The sequence below is a fragment of the Penicillium subrubescens genome, assembly GCF_028828155.1.
Source record: "Penicillium subrubescens strain IBT 31985 chromosome Unknown utg000002l_segment0_segment0, whole genome shotgun sequence".
In the NCBI taxonomy this organism is placed as follows: Eukaryota; Fungi; Ascomycota; class Eurotiomycetes; order Eurotiales; family Aspergillaceae; genus Penicillium; species Penicillium subrubescens.
This window is the reverse complement of record NW_026643152.1, coordinates 6304910-6326208: the sequence shown is the minus strand read 5'-3', so window position 1 is coordinate 6326208 and position 21299 is coordinate 6304910. Positions and strand designations below refer to the sequence as shown.

The following is a 21299-nucleotide window of genomic DNA, read 5'->3' as shown; positions in this document are numbered from 1 at the left end:
TCTTGATGCGTTGGCAGATTCTCAGCGGATCAAAGCCCCTCAACACAAAGATTAGAGATGACACAAGCTCGCTGGAAAGAGGAACGTGGGAAAGTAAGAAAGGGAAAGTCGTTGGACCAGCGAGCGGCGGCCCAAACAAACGCCAAGACTCGACACGTTTGGCTTCGAAGCTCCACCCACTCAGCTTCACTTGTACCGCTACTTTACCCGCGAGTCGGCACATCATGAATCGTTTCCATGTAGGTTTAATGGTGCTCCGGTAATCTTGCCATGTGAAATTCTGATCTAATCACGTCTGTCCAGTTCGGCGACTCGGACGAGTCTGCCTCCGACTTCGATGAGGACCCCTCCGGCCTGCCTTTCCCCGAGCCGCTATCACGAACCTCTTTCCTGGCCCCTGATTTTGACCCAGCGGTCTTTCTTGCTTCTCTGAGGAATCGGCACCAGAGTCTAGAAGACTTGCGCCAAGAGCTACGGAGCTTGGAGCAATTGCTGAGCAAGGAGCTGCTGGACCTGGTCAATGAGAACTATCAAGACTTCCTGTCCCTCGGCACTGCATTGCGCGGCGGGGAAGAGAAGATCGAAGGAGTCAAAGTGGGCCTTCTATCGTTCCAACGAGATGTGCAATCCATACGGGATAAAGTAGAAGCACGCCGGCAGGAAGTAGAGGGACTATTGAACGAGAAACGACAACTCCGAACACAGGCAGATATCGGCAAAGATCTCTTGGACTATGCGGACCGCGTCGAAGAACTAGAGCACCGATTGATGATCGCAGACAAATCTACACCCAATGGGAATGCCTCGGCTGATGGCGAGTCCGACTCCGAGTCCGATCTATACGGCAGCGGCAGCGACGAAAGCAACGACGAGGAATTGGAAGACGGCACTGCCCCCGTGTCATTGAAACGATTAGAACACCATGTCCAGAAATACGTCTTTTTGACATCGATTGCCAAACGAGTGGGTGAGAAGCATCCTTTCCTCCTGGCACAGCAGCCGCGCGTGTCCAAAATCAAGTCCACCGTTCTTCTGGATCTGAAGACTGCGTTGGAACGGGCTGGCCCTGCAGGTGACAAGCGCGATACTCGGACAATGGCTATCCTGCGCCTCTACGACTTGATGGGCGAGGATGTGAGTGCCGTGGCCGCGCTCAAGAACCTTAAAATATAGATTTACTTGGCGCTATTCCACTACTCCATTACATGTGGAATATGCGCTGGGGTTGCATAGCGTTGGCGTTCAGGTTATGGGAGTCTCTATTGAACAGAAATGATACCATGATACACCAGGTCCTTTCCCAATAAAACAAAATCTGTACACGCCAAGATGAATATAAGACAGCAAAATATTTTACAAGCCGGTCAGGGCGGAGGTTTCGGGGGAGTTGTCGGTCTTGAATTCACCGTTCAAGCTGAATCCGGGGCCGTGGGTGGAGCTCAGAACCTAGTTTAACAAGTTAGTCACAGTTTCTGAGGGGTTGAAAAGGATCGAAACCACATACCACTTCGTAGATCTCCTTGTTAACACGGTCATTGAGCCCAGAAGCATCCTTCTTGATCTGGTCAATGGTAGTGCGCAAGTTGTCGCGCAGTTGCTCCGGAGAGAAGCCCAGTTGGCCAATGGGCAGCCGGATAACGGCATCACGCTCTCTGTAAACAGTACCTCCACGCAGCATCTCCACACGAGAGGCGACATCATCCACCACGGTACCAGTCTTCACACTTGGCATCAGGCCACGGGGTCCGAGGATACGACCCAGAGCGGCCTTGTTGAGCGCCGGCAAACTATCAGGGTGAGCGAGACAGCGGTCGAACTCGATCTTGCCAGCCTTCACAGCCTCAAACACTTCATCCTCACCAACCAGAACAGCTCCTGCGGCGAGCGCATCCTTTGCTTGCTTTGACCCGGGAGGACAGATGACGCAAATGCGGGATTCGGTTTGGACAGCATGGGGGAATCGGATCATGTTTCGGATAACGGGACCATCTCGCCTTGTGCGCAGGCGAATGTGCACCTCGTACTTCGAAACTGTAGCCTCGCGGCCGACTTCAACGGCCCGGAGATACCTGCGGAGAGACGTTATGTCAGAAAACGATCCATACTCAATACCACCAATGGATCCATTCAATCCACCCATGAGAAAGCATACCGCATCGCATCACAAAGAGCAAATTGCTCCATGTCCTTCAAGCTCTTCTGTCGGAATTCACGAGGGCCCTTCTTGTCTGTCTTGGTTTCCTTCTTCCCCTTGCCTCGGGCTTGCGGGTTGCTCTTCGCACCTCGAACTTGCTGGAAAACCGAGAATGCTGGGGCAATTGACTTCTCCCGGAGAGATGGACGGCATGATGAAAGAATACCGCGTGCCGCGGTGGGCAATACGGTGCCGTAGGACGACATGGCTGGTAGGCGTTGGACTGAGCAAGATGTCGGGGCCGCGGACGGGCGACATGCAATTATTGTTTCTGCCGGACAGCTTCTCGGCTCCGGAGAATTGTACTGCCGACCGCCGATTGCGATAATGATTGCCCCTCCTCCAAATTATTTCCAAGTAGTCATACACTTCTTTGTGCAATACCCAAAAGCACAATGACCCAATTCGATTTGACCGTGGCCAACCGCGGCAGCCATGCTGCCCTGCTGCCCGTGATCCTTATTGCGACTTCTATCAATGAGGCTCGCCCTACTCCCGTCATCAACCTGAAGTATGAGGACACTGCTCTCCTCAATGAGGGTGACAAGGCTATTCTGCAGCTCTCCACAGCTGGAAAGTCGGTGTTCGGCACTATTCCTGCTATTCAGGAGCTGTGCACTCACTTCCCCTACCTGGTGGGCAAGGATGCCACCGTTGTGAGTTACCCATACCTTCATCAACCCCGCCATTGCATGTTACTCGTTTTGACTCATACATATCTAACCTCATTTTCGCATCTAGGAGAACGAGTGGATCTCCCAGCTGGACAACTTGACTACTCTCGACTTCAAGGCTCTTGATCCTCTTCTCCAGAAGCTCGACACCCACCTCCTCCTCCGCTCCTTCATCGCCGGATATGCTCTCTCTACCGCCGACATTGCTCTGTGGGGTGCTCTCCGTGGTAACCGTGTGGCTGCTGGAGCTTTGAAGAAGGGCTCTCTCGTCAACTTGACCCGTTGGTACCGGTTCTTGGAGGAGCTCTGCCCGTGGACCACGGTTGCTATTGAGGCTCTCAACGCTGCCGCCAAGGAGTCCAAGGCCGCCAAGTCCAAGGCAGGTGCTAGCTACGATATTGCTCTCCTCAACACCGATAACGGCGTTGTGACTCGTTTCCCCCCTGAGCCCTCTGGTTATCTCCACATCGGTCACGCCAAGGCTGCTATGCTTAACGACTACTTTGCTCACGAGAAGTACAACGGTACTCTTCTTCTCCGGTATGGAACTGTTACAGAGGAACGATCAACATGGAATGCTAATGGTTTATATAGTTTCGATGACACCAACCCCTCGAACGAGAAGCAGGAGTTCCAGGATGCTATCGTTGAGGATCTTGCTCTCATGGGCATCAAGCCTAACAAGGTGTCCTACACCTCGGACTACTTTGACGAGCTCTACGCCTACTGCATTGAGATGATCAAGACCGGTCACGCCTACGCCGATGACACCGACAAGGAGACTATGGCTGCTCAGCGCATGGACGGAATTCCTAGCGCTCGCCGCGAGCTCTCCCCCGAGGAAAGCTTGGCCCGTTTGGAGGAGATGAAGAGCTCCACCCCCGAGGGCCTACGCTGGTGCATCCGTGCTAAGATCTCCCCTGACGACAAGAACAAGGCCCTCCGTGACCCTGTTATCTACCGTTGCAACCCCCACCCCCACCACCGCACCGGCACCAAGTGGAAGATCTACCCTACCTACGACTTCGCCTGCCCCGTTGTTGACTCTATGGAGGGTGTCACCCACGCCCTGCGTACCATTGAGTACCGTGACCGTAACCCCCAGTATCAGTGGATGTTGGATGCCCTCAAGCTCCGCCACGTCCAGGTTTGGGACTTTGCTCGCATGAACTTCATCCGCACTTTGCTGTCTAAGCGTAAGCTGACCAAGCTCGTCGAGAGTGGTGTCGTTTGGGGCTGGGATGACCCTCGTTTCCCTACCATCCGCGGTATCCGTCGCCGTGGTATGACCATTCCCGCTCTGCGTGAGTTCATCCTGAAGCAGGGTCCCTCCCGAACTATTACTCTGTTCGACTGGGCTCTCATTTGGGCTACCAACAAGAAGTACATCGACCCCGTTGCTCCTCGCCACACTGCAATCGTGACCCAGGATGTCGTCAAGGTCATCATCACCAACGCCCCCGCCACTTTCACTGAGGAGAAGCCTCGTCACGCCAAGAACGCCGCCGTCGGCATGAAGACCGTCACCTTCGCCTCCAACGTGCTCATGGAGCAGGTTGACGCCAAGTCCTACAAGCAGGACGAGGAGATCACCCTCATGAACTGGGGCAACGCCTTCGTTCGCAAGATCACCGCCGACGCCAATGGCACCATCACCCACCTCGAGCTTGAGCTGAACCCCCAGGGTGATGTCAAGAAGACCGAGAAGAAGGTTACCTGGTTGGCTGAGACCCCCGACATGGTTCCCGTCGAGCTCGTTGACTTCGACTACCTGCTGAAGAAGGACTCCTTGAGCGAGGATGACGTTCTTGAAGATGTCCTCAACTACGACACTGAGCACCGCGAGTCTGCTCTGGCTGACAGCAACGTTGCCCAGTTCAAGGAGGGTGATATTATGCAGTTCGACCGTAAGGGCTTCTACCGCTGTGACCGCGCAGCCACCCCTGGTTCTCCCGCTGTCTTCTTCAACATTCCTACTGGCAAGGCCAAATAGATGTGTCGTTGATGATGTAAAAAGTAATGAGCATGTGATACGAATGTGAAGTGATAGAGAGATACTGTAAGGAAAAGTGACGATCACCTGACCTTCAGAGTTCATTCCCTCTCTTCTATTTACTCCCTACTTTCCAGCATCTCTGTATGACAAATACTAGATGTTTCCTATACATGTCCTTGATGCTACATGTAGTAGCTTCATATGCCCAGAAGCCCTGTAAGGCTCACCCTAGTCAAGTATGGAAAACAGACTAAAGATACAACGAGATGTATGAAAAAAAGGTTAAGACTAATCGCACTCTAACTTGTGCTTTCGCACGACACCCTGACTAGACCCCTTTTAAATATAGGGTGAGGTTAATGGCACTACATGAACGTTACTCGCACTACATACTAAACCTTTTTGGGTCAGTACCCGCCTTGGCAACTTTCCACCACCAAAAAGGTACATCCGACACCTAAAAAAAACAACTACGGTTTACCAAGGCTTCTGTCCAGATATTTCTATGAATAATAAGCCCTTTTTTGCGGTCGCTCTTAGGGTCAGTATTTACTTCGAGCATGTCACTATATGTTTACCTATTATTCGATAATTATTATGGCTGTTTATCATAAGAACCAGAGGAATATGACTACACATAAAGACAGCGATATTTCTGTAGGTCTTAAATGTACCTTTTGGTGGTGGGGCGGACGTTAACCGAAAAGGGCCTAGTTTGTAGTGCGAGTAACGTTCATGTAGTGCCATTAACCTCACCCTAAATATAGTGGAGAACAGGTATATCTAGATCCACGATATCAAGGCCGGAGAAACAGTTTTACTTTGTAAAAGAGTATGCCTTTGAAATAGATCTTTCTCAAGGTCTTTCTCAAGATCTTTCAAACTGTCTTTCGAACTATCTTCTCGTAAGGCAATTCCGCAAATAAGCGTTTCCGTACTGAAGAGTGTTCCCAAAAGCCGTGCATGGCTTGATCATAATTGACCGTCGAGCCCGGTCCGTTCATCTGTTCGTGGAACGCTATGTTCCTCAGTGGGTATGTCTGAGAAAAGGAGAAACCGACTGGTCAATACTAGACATATTTAACGAAAGCGGAGTAAACGACTTACCGAGTCTTGAGGGAAGGAAACTTCTTTGTACTTGATGCTCTCAATATCATCGTGTGTCAGCATGAGTATAGCCTTCACACGTCCAAGACGGCCGTGGGTATTCAAGCCACGATCAAAAACGACGTCGATGACGATTTCCAGGTATGGGACTCTGTCGTCGTCACGAATCACGTAGTACATGCTGATTCGAGATTTGCGAGAACATCCTGGGATATCGGGTTCTGGTATTTTACCGATGGCATTTCCATCATCGGTACGCAGGTGAAAATCACACAGAATAGCATCCTCTACGTCTAGGCCGATTATCGTAACTTTAATCGGCAGCAGGAAGCACATCCAGGTTGGAAATTCGCGGTTCAAGCCATCAACGTGGACTTGTAGGTGAAACTCGGCCTTGGAATGAGAGAGATACTACAGGAATAGTGACTAGCACCTGATATTCAGATTTGGATCCCAATTCTTCCATTGATTTTAATGCTTAGGCAATAGCTGAAAACAACGAGCGGATTCTACTTACTTTCTCGCCCCGTGAGACCTTTGAAGGATACCTCCTCCAACACGGTCCATAGTCTCCTAACGCAGACGACGAGAATTACGTGACTGTCTTCATGCGAGGAGAATCCGTAAATGAGCATTTTCGCGTTGGAGATTGGTGACACGCTCATTCAAGGTATCAATTTGCTCTTTGAATCCATTAAAATGAACTTGAAGGTAAAATTTCTCACGGGCATGGCTGTCCTTGAGTTCATCGCTTGAGAAGACGTGAGACTTGTTGACCAGTTCAAGGACAGTAAGACCAAAAACGCCGTACTCACGCATGAGATTCGTGACCTCGTCGTTGCCAGAGAACTTGACACGGAGCTGGTAAGCGATACATTCTGCGATGAACTTGCAAGGCCAAGGATCGTGCTCCAACTGCAGAATATGACGTGCCATGTCGAAAAAATCCTAAAGACTTGGCATTGATTTGTGCCCAGTTGGTTATTTTGGTGGCTGCCAAAGCCTCCAGAGGTTGAATGTCGTATTTGTCTGCAACAATGTACACGTCGGCATTGTTGAGCCCGATGTTGGGTTGACTCGATGTGGGCTCTGCATCGATGTCCATGGGAATGATGTGGTTATCCTCGCGGTAGTTTTCGATGTACAAGTATGAGATCATGCGATGGGTTCTGGATCGTCGTCAGGGAGTTGGATAAATCGTGTGGCTGATTCCTGTGATAAAATGAGCAAATAAAATAGTATTGAGTGTAAGATAAGCTCTTACCTGACAAGGATGCTTGAAAATGCGCGTGAAAAATGATGACGAAGGGCACATAATAAAGCGATGCACTTTGAAGGTAATACCCTGGCAGACTATTTTCATGTCGGAGTACTCGCCTCTCAGGAGGAGGTTCTTTCGATCCTCCTGTAGTGCTGTGAGAGGAGTCATCGGGATGAAGGCTGCCATGGTGATGTGATTTGATGTGAGAGGAGAAATGATGATATGTGCGCGAGTTCTGAGGTCGATGTAATAGAAGAAGGAGAGAGTAGTGACGATGAGGGTGGCGTTTTGACACTCCTTGTAATTTTCTATGTAAGATGTAGAGAGAGTGATAGAGGAGGAAGGAAAGGCAGAGAAGAAGAGGAAAAACGAGAAGGAGGGAGAACCAGAAGTAACGAAGGAGCGACGAAGAGAAGAACGACGCTTCTAAACGGCCATTAAAAGATCCATAGATAACTGGTATCTTCCAAGTTTGATATTGAGTATCTTAAGAGCAACAGGCTACTAAAACAATACACATACATTAAATCGAGAATGGTAAGAAACTATGAGCCATGACCTTCCCATCATTCTTAAAGATCGTGAATAACTGCCCTCCCCTCCCCCAAGAGCCAAGCCACCAAGAAACCGTCTTTCCAGCTTCATGAGCAAATTGCAATTCCCTCGGCCATTAATCTCGTGAATAGCCAGAGGCACAAAGGCCCATCCTCCCTCTTTTTGAGGACTACTCCACGTCTTCTTCTTCCTTGCTGGTGGACAAGAAGAAGCGGCCCTTGGGCTTGCCGGGCTCCTCATACTCAACCGTCAGACGAGCGAGGTGGCCGAGGACATTCTCAATTTTGATATCGCCCTTACTCCGCTTCGCACGGCCGAGATCGTCAAGCCAGGAGATCTTGTTCAGCAAGAAGTAGACCAAAGCAATAACAATTTCCACTCCAAGCGAGTACCCCCAGATCCGCACCACAGTCACAATATCAGTCCATCCATTCTTGGTCTCGACGAATAGATCCACGGGATCAGTAACCATATTCTCGTCCGAGAACCAACCGAACAGACAGAAGATCGTGGCCAAGATGTCCACGCCGAAAATTGCGGTCACCAATTGGATGGATGGCCACGTTTGGATTCCGCGAGTGACGAAAATCAACCAATTCTCTGTCAGGGTGACTTCCAAGAAAATGACTTCTTGAATGGAACCCCAGTTTTGGATGACGCCTCCCGATTTGAGAAACATAGAACCACGCACGACCCAAGTACCCATAGCGAGGAGGACGCCCAGAAGCACAGAGATAAACCAGATCTTTGGGAGTTGCCATTCCACAGGGCGCAGGTCGAACGACGCATTATCGTATGCTACGGCAACAGTCGCAAGGTCAGCAAAGAGAGCCAGGAAAACGATAAGCTCGACGCGTATGCTTTCGTTGAGAATGATCATCACAGTCACGAGGTAGATTTCCAGGTGCAAGCATAGGGCGATGCGATATTGGATATACGCCTTCATGCGGTGGAAAATCTGGCGTGCAACCTTGATCGAGTCGATGATTGTGGAGAGACCTGGCTCGAGGAACACAATATCGGCGGCCGACTGCGCGGCTTCCGAGGCTCCTTCAACAGCGATACCACAATCAGCCTTCTTGAGGGATGGAGCATCGTTCACACCATCGCCGGTCATCGCAGTCAAGTGGCCCCGTTCTTGCAGCATCTGCACAACTTGATACTTGTGCTCCGGGAACACCTCAGCAAAACCGTCCGCATTTTCGACGAGGTCACTGGCCATAGCACCGCTCAGTCCACCATGAATGAGCTTGTCCGAGTTGTACACTTTGGTACCGAGTGCCAACATCTTGCACGTTTCCTTCGCAATAGCAATAGCATCACCAGTGAGCATCTTTACACTGATACCGAGGGCCTGGGCTTCGCTGATAGTCTGGGCAGTGTCTTCACGTGGCGGATCGAACATGGGAAGCATTCCGAGCAGAGTCCAATCTTCGCCTTCCTTCTGAACAGCAACACCCAGAGAGCGGAATCCACGGTGGGCGAATTCCTGAGCTTTCGCTTTATACATATCCGCGGTTTCCTTCGAGCACTTGGTAAGCTGGAGAACCGCCTTGGGAGCGCCCTTGGTACAGGTGTATCGAATGCCATCACAAACAGCCACAGTCACGATTCGCTTGGACACGGGATCGAAAGGAGTGAATCGCTCAGTCTTCCATCCCCGTCGCAGGAAGTCCCTCGCCTTGGGGTACTGACGAAGGGTCAAGATTGTGACTTTATCGATCGGGTCCAGGGATTCGACATTGTGCGAGGAAGCGAGGGCTGCCACGGCGAACATCCAGTCAATGTCGACACCTTCAGCCACGTACGGGTCGCGAATACTCAGTTTGTTTGCAGTCAAGGTTCCGGTTTTGTCAGAGCAAAGAATATCCACGCCCTATGATCAATTAGCTTCATGGTCCCTGGCGTTTCAAGTATCATCAGTCTTAAGAGTTATACTTACAGCCAGAGATTCAATCGCAGTCAACTTCTGCACAATAGCCTTCTTCTTTGCAAGATAGGCAGCACCCACGGCCATTGTGGTAGTAGTGACAACCGGAAGACCAACGGGCACACCAATAATCAGCAGCGACAAGGTGTAGTGTAGCAGGGTCTGTTGTCCGGGAGAGGCAATGGGAATATGACGGAAGAAGCCACCAATCCAAGCAGCCAGAATCCAAGCCATCACAAGAATCAGAAGGGAAGTGCCGATATTATCCATGACGATTTCGAAATGGCCAGCGCCCTTAGCAGACTGGACCATACTGGCGGTCCGACCAACAAAAGAGGTCCTCGCGCCGGTTTGGACAACAGCATAAGCCTTGCCGCGCTTGCAGCCTGTGGTGTAGAAAATCACATCGCCCATGTAACGATCGACAGCAAGAGATTCACCGGTAATAGCAGAGTGGTCACAAGCCAGAATGGGGTAGCCACGCTTGCGGGGTCGCTGCTGCGCTGGCTGCTCCTCACCTCCATCCGCGGTAGGTTCCTGTTCCTGGCCGTCACTGGTATCCTGGCCGGACTTCTCTTTCTTGCTTTCCTGGTCCTCTTCATCGGACTCGGCGCCACCATCCAGCATCCCTTCTGCCTGCAGCTGGTTGAACTCTTCCCAGCCATTGGGATCATTGTAGTCGCAAATGATCTTGGCATCCGCTGGAACAACTTGACCTTCACCAACGATAATCTAAGAGATAGTCAGTTTCGATGTTTCACAACAGTATTTGAGTGCGTGTAGAGACATACCACATCACCAGGAACCAGTTCACGGGCCAAGATCTCCTGTTGAGAGTTGTCCCGAACGACAAGAGCACGCATGGCGATGTCACCCTTGAGACTCGCAACCACATCCGCGGCCTGCTTTTCTTGATACCAACCAACGCTGGCGTTCAGGCACAGAATACCAATGATGACACCGAAATCAACCCAATCTTGCAGACCGGCAGCCAACAAGACCGCAAGTTCCATGACTAGACCTCGCGTGTTAGTCACGTAATACGTAGAATTCGGAAGAGGACATACCGTAGAGGATGGGACCGCGGAAGTACGAAAGGACCTTGGCGATGGGGTTCTCCTTCTCGGACACGAGTTCATTCCAACCAGAGCGCCGGCGGCGCTGATTAACTACCTCGCTTGACAGACCCTCGCGGACGTTGGTGATGAGCCAATCATCTGGGAAACGACCAGCTTGATCCTCGACGAGTTGGACCCGAACTTTGCGCTTCTGCCACGGTTTATACCAGATGCGCCGCTCTTCGTATTCAGCAGCTTCAGCCTGCTCTAGGCTGGCATCACGGAAGGTAGACACGTACTTGACGAGCTTTCCATACTCGTCGAGGTTGGAGTAGTCTTCTCGCAGAGACGCTCTGGAGATGCGGGAACCATGGCGGACGTCAGCCCGTTCGATATCAGGATGATCCGCCATGGTGGTGTGTTGGTGGTTAAATGAGACTTTGCAACTGATTGTAGCAGAATATTGCAGGAGTGGTGGTAGGAAGAGGGAGAGATGAAGAGGGAAGGGAAGGGAGAAGAGGAGGAAGATGGTGTTTGCCAGAAAAGTTTGGCAGATGGGATTGAACGGCCTCAGGTACAAACGTGCCAAACGCAGGATAATTAGATCTTTCCCCAGTCCTTCCAGTCAAACGTTTGCCCCCTCGAATCGCTAGTTAGTCAAAGCGAGTCTCGCGATCCACCTGAAAATAACAATGACTATGGTTTTGTTCAAAGGCTTACAAAGGAACAAAGTCTCTCGGCTACTAATAGCTATAAGAAAATTTCCCCTGGTAAGTCTATCATACTGACGTCGAGACTTGGAGGCCCTCGGCTCTTTCCAAGTGCCGCGGGGATGTATAGAGAGGCCTCGTCTCCGCACCCGAGGTCGTGTCAGTTCCATAAAAGGCACCGACGGCCCGTGATTGGATGGGGAGTCGGTACCTGACGGTTCCTGACGTATGGGCCTGTTGGAGTGCCTTGTGCTTGATATTCCCATATCAACGCTCCGTGGAACTAAAATGATAAGGTTCTCACGCTTGTCAGCCTTCAAAGGAAGGTTATACAGTATATAGTACATGCACATTGTTGCAGTTCTAGTAGCGGAGCGGAGCATAGGCAGCTTGTGCGGGTCTTGGGCGTTATTAGCGTTCCTAACCCGCTAGCATGCTATTGGTCGAGTCTATTTCAGACAAGGGCTAAACCTATTAGGGACTTGCTTGTTGTTCTGCTAAACTAAATCAGGAACCGCCCCTAAATGGTTATGGACGGCCATAATGACATGCTCTTGACCCTTCAAAAGTCTGCTTTAGGCAAAGTGCAGGTCGAATTAGTTCAAGTCGGATCTGAATTGACCTGGATGATTAATAAAGACGTGGATATGCCACAGCTAAAAAAGCAAAGCGCTTGTGGTCTCTTCTCTTTGCATCCTCCCATCGCTCATGTTTTCTGGCTCTTGCTTTCTGCCTTCAACTTCCATATTATTTAAAGTATCATAAGTTGATATCATTTGTTCGTTGTAAGGCACAAGACGTTCCTGCAAGCAATACTAGGCCGAAGTCCGCCGCGGCCATTACCGCGCAAGAAGTTTTCTATCACTTAGCTCACCCGACCACAAGGGATGCCCCAGCAGGTACACCATTTGATCTTATTTTTTAATTGATAGCTCAAAAGCTGATTCTTTGCGTCTTGACAGGCCCGATTCGGTGGTATCATGCAAGCCTACGACTCCTCTCCTCTCTGGAGTGAGCACCGCCACGCTCTTCACCAAGTGGGTGAGCATTATGCACCGGAATGCAGGCCCCTATCGCTCCTGCACCCGCTTTCGACTCCAAAAGCAATCAGATGCACAAGTAAATTTCAGCAAGCATGCCGAATTCAACAGGAGCGGCGAAGAGACCATCCATGCCTGGATGCTCCCTCACCCGATGAAGTAGGAGAAGGGGTGTCCCCCTGTGGCCGGTTGTTGAAGACAACGAGTCCGATCGAGACCGGGCCGGTGCGTCCAACTCTTGTCTGGCCAGCAGCAGGAGGTTCATCTGCAGTATCCCCCATCTCCACCTTCACCCTTGCTCCTGCCACGCCGAGGGTCGCCGTGACCCCGAACGCGAGCGTAACTCGCCTCGATATGGTTTGAAAAATTACTGACATGGATGTTGAAGTACACTTCAAGAAAACACCGAATGGCAAGGAGGGGAAGTTTTGTTGAGTCTGTGATGGGGTATCTTACGTTTACTACACAGAGTTTGGCAGGTGCGCCTTCCCTCTTCTAAGGAAGGAAGGTACCAAGCTAAGACCACCCTGCATAGGCTGGAGGCTCTCTAATCACTAGATCATTCAGTTTTAAGGGACAATACAATCCCACTATTTTCTTTTCTAGATGAAAATAGGTTTAACACAACTTTCCCATCTTTACCATTCGGTGATTTTTCAAAGTATACTACTACATCCATGTCAGCACTTTTTCAAGCCATATTGAGGTGAGTGACGTTGGCAGCCGGGGTGACTGCAACCCTCGGCATCAGCGTGAAAGTGGAAGTGGAGAGTACAGCAGCAGAATCAATCAGACTCATTGTGGTCAACAGCATCATTGTGGTCAATAGCACCGGACCACGAGGAGACACCCATTCTCCTGCTTCATCGGGTGAGGAAGCATCCAGGCATGGATAGATAGCCTCTCCACTGTTCCTGGTGAAATTGCTATCCTTGCTGAAATTTACTCATGCATCTGATTGCTTCTAGGGAGGATGGCCCTTTTTTACTTTTGTACCGCTTAACTATCTCAGACATAGCGTGACTACCATCATATGCCCCGAACTGTCATCCGCGCCCTTGCGCCCTGGGAGATCCTTAGTCTATTGATCCTAGATAAACTCGTAAAGACAAATACCGATATTGACCGGCATTCCCTGGACCTCAGTATCCAACCAGCTGCGAGCCCAGAGTTTCTCTCACAAGAGAACTTGAAATCCCAGAAAGGTCTCCACCGCTCTTAGCATGCTCAATGGCAGACTCAGGAATAAGACCATATAGCGACACTGTGCAGTGCATATTTTTCAAATGTTATTTGTGGTGACATTGTCGTCAGTGATACGAAGCTCGGAACACATGGATAACGGTTAGAAATATTAGTATAATTATGGGTATCAAAGAAAGTAAGAAGTACATCGATGATGAAGTAGATGGAAGACCATCACTGACAGTTGGATTCAGGCCTTCCAAAAGTTGAATTGTACCCCTTGTACAATTGCATGCATTGTTTCAAGACACAACTTGTTCGACCACGGCATATCGCCAAATTATTGACTTCTATACCTGCTCGCCTAATACCCGATACGGCGGGCACGGCGAAGATGCTTGGTGAGACCATGAGTGATACCCCCAGTGATGGTGTTAGCATCCTTCAGACCATGCAGCAGACCGAAGAGATCCTGGCTAATGACACCAAGAGGATTCTTGCTAGGAGAGTCCTCAGGCTTGGGAGTGTCATCGTTGTTAACGTTGTTGGGACCGTTACTTCCAGCATTGTTGGTGTCTTCAGCGGGAGCCTCGGAGGTAAAGTCGTCGTCGTCAAAGTCGTCGTCATCGATAACATCGTCGGCGGGTGGCGGCGAGGGCTGAGTAGGTGCCTTCGTAGTCGTAGTCGACGAAGTTGTCGCGGGCGGTTCGGGCGCAGCGGTCGGTGCTGGCGCAGCAGTCGGTGCTGGTGCAGTAGGTGCCGGGGCAGGAGTTGACGTGACGGTGGGCTCCTCAGGACCACTGGACGATGAGGCAGACCCAGAGGATGAGGAAGAGGAGGACGAGGAGCCGGGTGCATTGGTAGATAGCGAGGTCTCCGACGAGTTAGTGGACGAAGGAGTAGACACGGCGGTCGACGCCGGGTCGGTGGACGGCGACGACGAACCGGAATCAGGCCCACCAAGTGCCTTGCGCACGCTTGCAACAAATCCATCATTCGCGTATGCCTGTGTGGTATCCCACATCATTACGCCGCCGAAGCTTTCGAACTTTTTCGTATACTCGATCACCTGCGCCAGCTTCGAGGCTGGGACGTATCCCGTGCTAGCGGCGGTGGTATCGGCGGGGACACCGATTAGAACCTTGACATTCTTGTTCTGGGAGACTGTCTTGGCCCAGTTGTCCCATTCTTCGAAGTTGTATTTCGAGGCCGTTGCGTCGGTGTCGAAGTTGTTTACGCCGCAGTAGTTGTTGTAGAACTGGACGAAAACGGCATCGATGGAGACCGGGCCATTTAGGATATCCTTGTCCGCTTGGTCGGGATAGGGGCATTGAGGAGCTGCAGTCAAGAAGTACTGCTTGCTTTTATCCGTGTCCATCAAGCTGCGAAGCTCATTGGCGAACGTTGCCATATGCAGAACAGTGGCCTCAAAGTCAAAGTCAAAGCCGTCCAGACTGACGTTTCCAAAGGGTCGAAGAGCTTTTGAATCCGGTTGAACGGCCCCAAAGGTCTCCCACATCAGCTTTGCGCCAGCCTTAGCCTCGTCTTCGGATCTGAAGCCACCCTCGCTGTATGTTGCACCGCCAATGGAGAGCAGAATCGTCTTGCCCTTCTTCTGGCACGTGGCAATATCATCACTAAGAGGCATTAGTTTGACTGGGCTGTGTAGATTATATCCTTACTCACCCAATCTTGGGACAGTTTTTCAACTGAGTTCCCGGGAAGACGTCGCAGTCCTTGCTAGTGACGGAGAAATCAACCTCGGGGGCGCCGCCGGGCCCGTTGATCATCATGTCGAACGCCAAGGGGATGATCTAATTCATTTCACTCAGTCATAGGGTTCAGATAATTAAGAGATGCTATTCCTACATCAATGTCATCATCTTTAGATTGAACTGTTAGCCTTTGATTTATTTCAAGTGTTGGTTCATGAAATTGACTTACTCTCGCAGTAGTGTGCCAGTGGCTGTTGGACTTCACCACCATTTCCTTGCAATGAATTTTGTCCTATTAACAAATTGTAAGTAAGCTTTCATGGTTTGGACTGTTATCAATCTGAGAATATTTTCATACCCCAGTAAATGGCAATGTTCTTGTCAGAGTTCAGGTCAAGCTTAGCCTGAACACCTCCAAGGGTAGCCAACAAGACCGACCCAGAGAGATACTTTTGATAACCACGCATGATGTTAGGGATGCCAATTAGATCTCAGGCCAGGGAAAAATGAAAGACTAGATATTAAATAAGGAATAAAAATAAGGAATGAATAATTTGGCGTATGACGGGGTCGCAACCCGGTAAAGGAACGAAAAGGCGACAAGGCGAGAACGAGACTGGACCACCAAGCGCACGTAGGTGCCCCGTTCACGGGGCATTTTAAATAGAAGAGCGAGGGATATTTTGCTCCCCAGTCTGCATGCCATCAGTCAAAACAAACCGTCTGTTTCGTGCGTCATTTCGGAGGGTTGTGGGTATCCCAGCGCATGGTATGATCCACCCTGTCCACGCCAGCAGCTAAAGTGATAGAGATCAAACCCCGCTCAGAACGAGGACTCTCATACATGGGCTGTCGGAACTTGGAATTAAGAGCTTGTGATTGGATTGTGTTGGGGTGTTAGCAGGATCAACTACATTCCTGTGTTGTTGTCAGGGGATTCGGCTGTTGATCGTGGAATGTATGTCGACCGTCGCGAATTTTGGCCTCAGATCACGTTCTAGGCTCATGATACTTGATCAAATGGATGGATGGCGCGCCTGAATTGACCGAATTGATGAGCTCTCAAGTCCCTTAGAACCTGGATTGAGTGTTAGCCGCGGTCCTCAACAGTGCCCGTCCACCATGAGACTAGGGCTAGCCTACATGGACATTCCAGGAATGACAGCCCGCCCTACATTGATGCCAAAGACTCTCCTTCCTCTTATCGTTTCATGCGAGATTATTGCTTTTCTTTCCCAACTCTGGACAAATTAGGCGATTTGTCACAAGACGACAGTGCGTTGCACATAAACTGGTATAGTGGTCACGTAGGGACCTCACGCTCTGTGAGTGTCATACCCATTAACCTACGTAACGATTAGCAGGTTATGTAACATGTGCAAAACCTGCGAGTATTCACGAAGAATTTTTAATCTGTAAAGCCCTAACCATTTGAGGCGTAACATCTGCCACTTTCGATAGCAATCCTCTACCGAGGAATTCCAATCACCCGCTGAATAGCCTCATCATTGCTCATGGCCGTATCAATGACACCAGCCATCTTCAAGATATCCACAACGCCCTCGATAACGTTACGATCAACGCCACGAGTAGCATTCGTAAACTTGACATCTTTCAACCACTCTGTCGCATCCTCCTCAATATAATTGCAGCCGAGCTCGCCAGTACCCAACAGCTTTACGACTTGGGCAGTATTGGCCTCGAAGTCCTTAATACCCTGGTCCAGAGCCTGGAACAGTTCCTGCAGTCGGGAGTCGTTCTGAGGGTCTGGGAAGACGGCGGTCGATGCGACAATCATCCATGATGGCCAGGGAGTGAAGATCTCGCCGATGTTCTTCAGTGGTGGGTTGGGCTTTTCAGTGGTCGGGTGGAAGAATGGTTTAGTCGTGAAATGCTCCCACATGAAGAACTCAGCTGTCGGATTGGGTTCCTGGCTAGTGTTTGCCTCATCCTGTCCAGTGACGCCGTTCCGGAGGGCGCCAAAAGGACCCAGAGGAACGGTGCTCAGGGAGTCTGGCTTCCAGCCCTGCTGCTGGGCGAGAACGAAGGACATGATATGAGAGCCGCTAAATGGATAGAGTCAGCCAAGTCTCTCACGATATGCACTGATATCCGGCTGAATGCCAATAGATGCAAGGGTACATACCTGCCGAGACGGCTAACACCAACTCTTTGGTCCTTCAGGTCTGGCACGCCATTGATATTGTCCCGGTTGCGACCTGTGACAATTGCCCATCGCAGAGGGTTATCCACCCAGTGACCGACGACCTTGTATCCTCCCTCGGCGGGGTTCTGTGGTTGCGTCTTTCCTGTCAAGCCGGCAACCCAGCCCTCAGTCAAACCAATGGCAATGTCGATTTCATTGCCGCGCAGCGATGTGATCATATGGCCCGTGCCAGATGGGAATGGAGTAAGGACGATCTTGTATGGGAGGGCGGATACGGCCGGAGAGCGCAAGGCCAGGTGTAGAGGGGTCAAATAGTGCTCTAGTATCACATGAATATGTTCTGTCAGTTTCTTGGGTTCGTGGCAAGAACATCGAGATCTCTGAGTATAGACTCGAGCCATGGCAGGCATTGGATAGCAGAGCTCCGTTGGGTTCCGTCGAGCACTTACCGGGCACATAGCCGATACGAATAGTCGGCACGGAAGCCATTGCGAATACTCTTTTGAATTGAGGATCCTGGATTGACAACAAAGCGCAATGAGGAGAAAAAGTTGCGAGTCTGGTGTTCCACCGCGTGGGGGAGGGGACCGCGGATCGCGGGGCAGGTCCCTCGACTGCCCGAAACGGAATCACCGCGGGGGATTCAACAGTTTCCCCTGGTTTTTAAAGACAACTCGATATACCCTCCGGAGTAGATTATGTCAAGAAAAAAGAATTAACATTATTCATTCAGAATTACAAGTCTATAAGTCGCTATGGCTCGGTGGTTCCCATCTATCTACACCAAATGCAGCAATCGGTTCATTAAAATTCGGTCGCAGGGTCGCAAGTCCTCTCAGTTCATGCGAATATCCTTCTCTTCTTGCCCCCACCGGCCTTCATGCTCCACAGAGCTGCCAGCATCCCGGCCGGAGGCGCGGGTGAACATCCAGTACTGGAAGCCCAGATACAGATCACACACGCACTGGAACATACCGCACAATTTGAAGGCCCAGGGAATGGCTTCCTGGCTGCAGAAGAAGTAGCTCATCTTCATGGTGTCACCAAGAATCCACGCAGCGAGAACAGACACCCGGAAACCCTTGCAAGAGCCGGAGCGGTAGTTGGCCAGAATCTGAGGGAGAGGGAGAGTAGCCTCGACAGCAAGACCGACGGCGCCCAGGAAGCTGATGTAGGTCGCGGAATCGGAGAGGGGGTGAGGTGGAAGATAAATAGGACGGCGACGAAGTAGGCCAGGAAGAGCCAGTATCTATAGTAGACAGGTGTCAGCTTCTCCGACAAATAAAGATCCAACGGGCGCAAGGAGACTTACGGCTTGGTGTTCTTCCACTGCCAGAAATCATAGGGCCTGCTGAATCCACCCTGGGAGCCACCGCTGAAGGGTGTATGCTCGATGCCATTCTTTGCGCCAATAGCGGGCCGGTTGTCCAAAGCAACCTTGAGCAGCGCCATCTGCACCAAGATCATGACCACGGCCTGGGCCAGCAAGGCCTTGGAATAGTATTCACCGAACCAGTAAAAGACCCTAGAAAGCGCGTCAATTGCGATGTTCCACCAGCCTTAAATCCAGTCTTGTATTCTTTCGGCACGGTCGCATAGGTATACTGGGAGGATCTTACTTCAAGATCGACGCGACAAGCATAATCAACGGGATGTCTAGTGAAAACCCTACCGAACTCCTATTCCGGTGAATGCTGAGGATCTGATCCAGGTAGGACGTGAGGGGAGAGGAGATGAGGCTATACAAAACATTGTCAGCACAAGATCTTTTCTTGAACCAGTCTGGTTTTGCGATGCGCAACGTACAACAGGGGCGCGCCATATTCAATGGCCAGTTGAATGAGGTACATGGTGATTGTGAAGATCTTCCGCGGCCTCCGGAGGGTATACACTCGAAATCAACAACTCAACAGGGTTGTTCAAGGTATAATCGTATAATCGCGTCCGAGAATGCTCGGGAATTCAGTGCGATTCAGCACAAATAAGCCAGACAATGCTGCGAACGAGGCACAAGGGGCAAGATTCCAGTGGATGAACCGAACCAACAATCAATGGAGAGGATCCCAACGCGGCCCACGACGCTTGCGGCTTTTTTTCCACCGAAGCTTATGTCAGCGCTCTGTCGATCACTGGGGCTAAACCAAGAAATTCCCAAGAAAATACCAAGAATATCAACTCTTTTCATGTAATTGGCTGCCTCGTAGTTGCTGAGACGAAGAACACAATGGCAGTTTGCTGGCTTGATCTTTGTTCCGATTCATAGATGGACTCATCAAGGGGTGGAAGGGCTATGCATCAGAGCAGGAGAATAGGGACAATTTGATTACTTCTCGGTTAAACTCGGAAGGTATATGATCGAAGTACGACCGTAGTTGAATTGTAGGCAAGTGAAAAACAGATAGACAAGCGAAAATTCATACACTAACTCGTGTTGAGACGTGAAAGGGGAAATTGGTCATGCGACAGTCCAAGCCGGACCTGGTCTGTGCCCAAGGCTTGGGCGGCTGGGCGTTGTAAAAGCCGATCATGCCAGGGCATACATTCCTATTCTTTTCCATAGATGGACATTTCAAGTCCTAGGTATTCAAATTATAATCATAAGTATACCATAGCTACACCTATCGGGTACCTAATGTTGTAGAATAGATGGAACAGGGTTCGAGATCCATATACTTCCGCTCTGCAACCCACCGATATATATCCCGCACTTCCAAGGAGAACAATCACTAATGGGTATCCATCAACCTTTTACCGTTGTCTACCTGCTGTAGATCAAGCAGGATACTCAATCAGACGCAGTTCTTACACCATCACAAGATAGACAGGGCTCAATATGTCTCAACTGTACTGTAGCTCTAGCTTCATTACGGATTGGAGCTGTATCGCGGAGTAGCTTCTACCTTACAGAACCTGCGTGTTTTGTGGTAGGTAGCTGTTAATTCCCCAATTCAGTGATTGATTACCAGGGAAAGAAGATACAGTCCATGGATAAAACACGACAGATTTGGGCCGCGGCTTCCTCACTTTTGTCCAGAAAAGTGAGTTGCTAAGCCTCATTTGGAAGGAACTATAGATCTTTGCAGTAGCTCTTTAAGCCATCTCCAATACCTTGAAATGACCCTATATTTATAATCTGTCATTATCTACGCAGTGTTCTTGGAAGAAATGCCTACCCAGCTTTATCCCCATCACCCCATATTGAAAATGCCAATCCCTACTTACGATTCCTGGGCCTATGATCATGCAACCCAAGGACATACGAAGACGCAGACAACGACTACATATGACAGCTCCCGACTAAGCACAATATCCCAGGAACCCGAATACCCCCAAGAGCTCCTCGACCTGGTCGATGAGGCCCACGCCTGAGAAGACCTTCTCCAAGAAAACCACAGAGAGCGCGTCTTTACGTTGACCCGTACAGTACGCCGGAGAGAGTTCACCACCCTGTTCGTTAACTTGAGGATAGAACCCTTCACCACGTTGGAGGAGGCCAATGAAGCCGCGCTGGACACTTTCAAACACGATTGTGGTACTTTCTTTCATGACTGGAGGGAAGCCAACCCATCAAACTTATTTGGGATGGAGGACTACCATGGAGCGGGTTGGTATGTTCGCACTGAAGGCGAATTGTATTTGGCCGCTTTTGGTGCGGAGGGAACTAAAGTTTGGGTTCAGATTCAATATCAGGATCGAGAGTGATATTG

At 50.3% G+C, this 21299-nt stretch overlaps 9 protein-coding genes across 9 annotated transcripts; 2 read left to right on the top strand and 7 right to left on the bottom strand.

Moving 5' to 3' along the window:
* Nucleotides 1–224: 224 nt before the first annotated feature.
* Nucleotides 225–1173, top strand: N7473_003613 (COG2 family protein; the record flags this gene model as incomplete). The annotated part of the gene is made up of 2 exons (XM_057149553.1): nucleotides 225–239; nucleotides 304–1173. The coding sequence occupies 2 exons, from the start codon at nucleotides 225–227 to the stop codon at nucleotides 1171–1173; spliced, it is 885 nt and encodes a 294-aa protein (XP_057013207.1).
* A 180-nt stretch (nucleotides 1174–1353) lies between these two features.
* Nucleotides 1354–2400, bottom strand: N7473_003612 (mitochondrial 54S ribosomal protein uL1m; the record flags this gene model as incomplete). Its single annotated transcript, XM_057149552.1, has 3 exons — nucleotides 1354–1446; nucleotides 1505–2069; nucleotides 2153–2400. 3 exons carry the CDS (start codon nucleotides 2398–2400, stop codon nucleotides 1354–1356), a joined length of 906 nt encoding a protein of 301 aa, XP_057013206.1.
* A 158-nt stretch (nucleotides 2401–2558) lies between these two features.
* N7473_003611 (glutamate--tRNA ligase GUS1) lies at nucleotides 2559–5162 on the top strand. Its single transcript, XM_057149551.1, has 3 exons — nucleotides 2559–2850; nucleotides 2936–3408; nucleotides 3463–5162. The coding sequence occupies exons 1-3, from the start codon at nucleotides 2590–2592 to the stop codon at nucleotides 4859–4861; spliced, it is 2133 nt and encodes a 710-aa protein (XP_057013205.1). The 5' UTR covers nucleotides 2559–2589; the 3' UTR covers nucleotides 4862–5162.
* A 1415-nt stretch (nucleotides 5163–6577) lies between these two features.
* On the bottom strand, nucleotides 6578–7130 carry N7473_003610 (uncharacterized protein; the record flags this gene model as incomplete). The annotated part of the gene is made up of 2 exons (XM_057149550.1): nucleotides 6578–6832; nucleotides 6888–7130. The coding sequence occupies 2 exons, from the start codon at nucleotides 7128–7130 to the stop codon at nucleotides 6578–6580; spliced, it is 498 nt and encodes a 165-aa protein (XP_057013204.1).
* An 826-nt stretch (nucleotides 7131–7956) lies between these two features.
* Nucleotides 7957–11187, bottom strand: N7473_003609 (putative plasma membrane H(+)ATPase; the record flags this gene model as incomplete). Its single annotated transcript, XM_057149549.1, has 4 exons — nucleotides 7957–9663; nucleotides 9730–10449; nucleotides 10509–10732; nucleotides 10785–11187. The coding sequence occupies 4 exons, from the start codon at nucleotides 11185–11187 to the stop codon at nucleotides 7957–7959; spliced, it is 3054 nt and encodes a 1017-aa protein (XP_057013203.1).
* A 2887-nt stretch (nucleotides 11188–14074) lies between these two features.
* N7473_003608 (glycoside hydrolase family 18 protein) lies at nucleotides 14075–15892 on the bottom strand (the record flags this gene model as incomplete). Its single annotated transcript, XM_057149548.1, has 5 exons — nucleotides 14075–15347; nucleotides 15397–15524; nucleotides 15580–15593; nucleotides 15655–15717; nucleotides 15784–15892. 5 exons carry the CDS (start codon nucleotides 15890–15892, stop codon nucleotides 14075–14077), a joined length of 1587 nt encoding a protein of 528 aa, XP_057013202.1.
* Nucleotides 15893–16893: 1001 nt separating this feature from the next.
* Nucleotides 16894–18081, bottom strand: N7473_003607 (uncharacterized protein; the record flags this gene model as incomplete). The annotated part of the gene is made up of 3 exons (XM_057149547.1): nucleotides 16894–17491; nucleotides 17572–17911; nucleotides 18042–18081. The coding sequence occupies 3 exons, from the start codon at nucleotides 18079–18081 to the stop codon at nucleotides 16894–16896; spliced, it is 978 nt and encodes a 325-aa protein (XP_057013201.1).
* A 346-nt stretch (nucleotides 18082–18427) lies between these two features.
* On the bottom strand, nucleotides 18428–19442 carry N7473_003606 (PQ-loop repeat-containing protein; the record flags this gene model as incomplete). Its single annotated transcript, XM_057149546.1, has 4 exons — nucleotides 18428–18758; nucleotides 18905–19117; nucleotides 19212–19331; nucleotides 19399–19442. The coding sequence occupies 4 exons, from the start codon at nucleotides 19440–19442 to the stop codon at nucleotides 18428–18430; spliced, it is 708 nt and encodes a 235-aa protein (XP_057013200.1).
* A 1447-nt stretch (nucleotides 19443–20889) lies between these two features.
* Nucleotides 20890–21138, bottom strand: N7473_003605 (uncharacterized protein; the record flags this gene model as incomplete). The annotated part of the gene is made up of 1 exon (XM_057149545.1): nucleotides 20890–21138. One exon carries the CDS (start codon nucleotides 21136–21138, stop codon nucleotides 20890–20892), a length of 249 nt encoding a protein of 82 aa, XP_057013199.1.
* Between the last annotated feature and the right edge of the window lie 161 nt (nucleotides 21139–21299).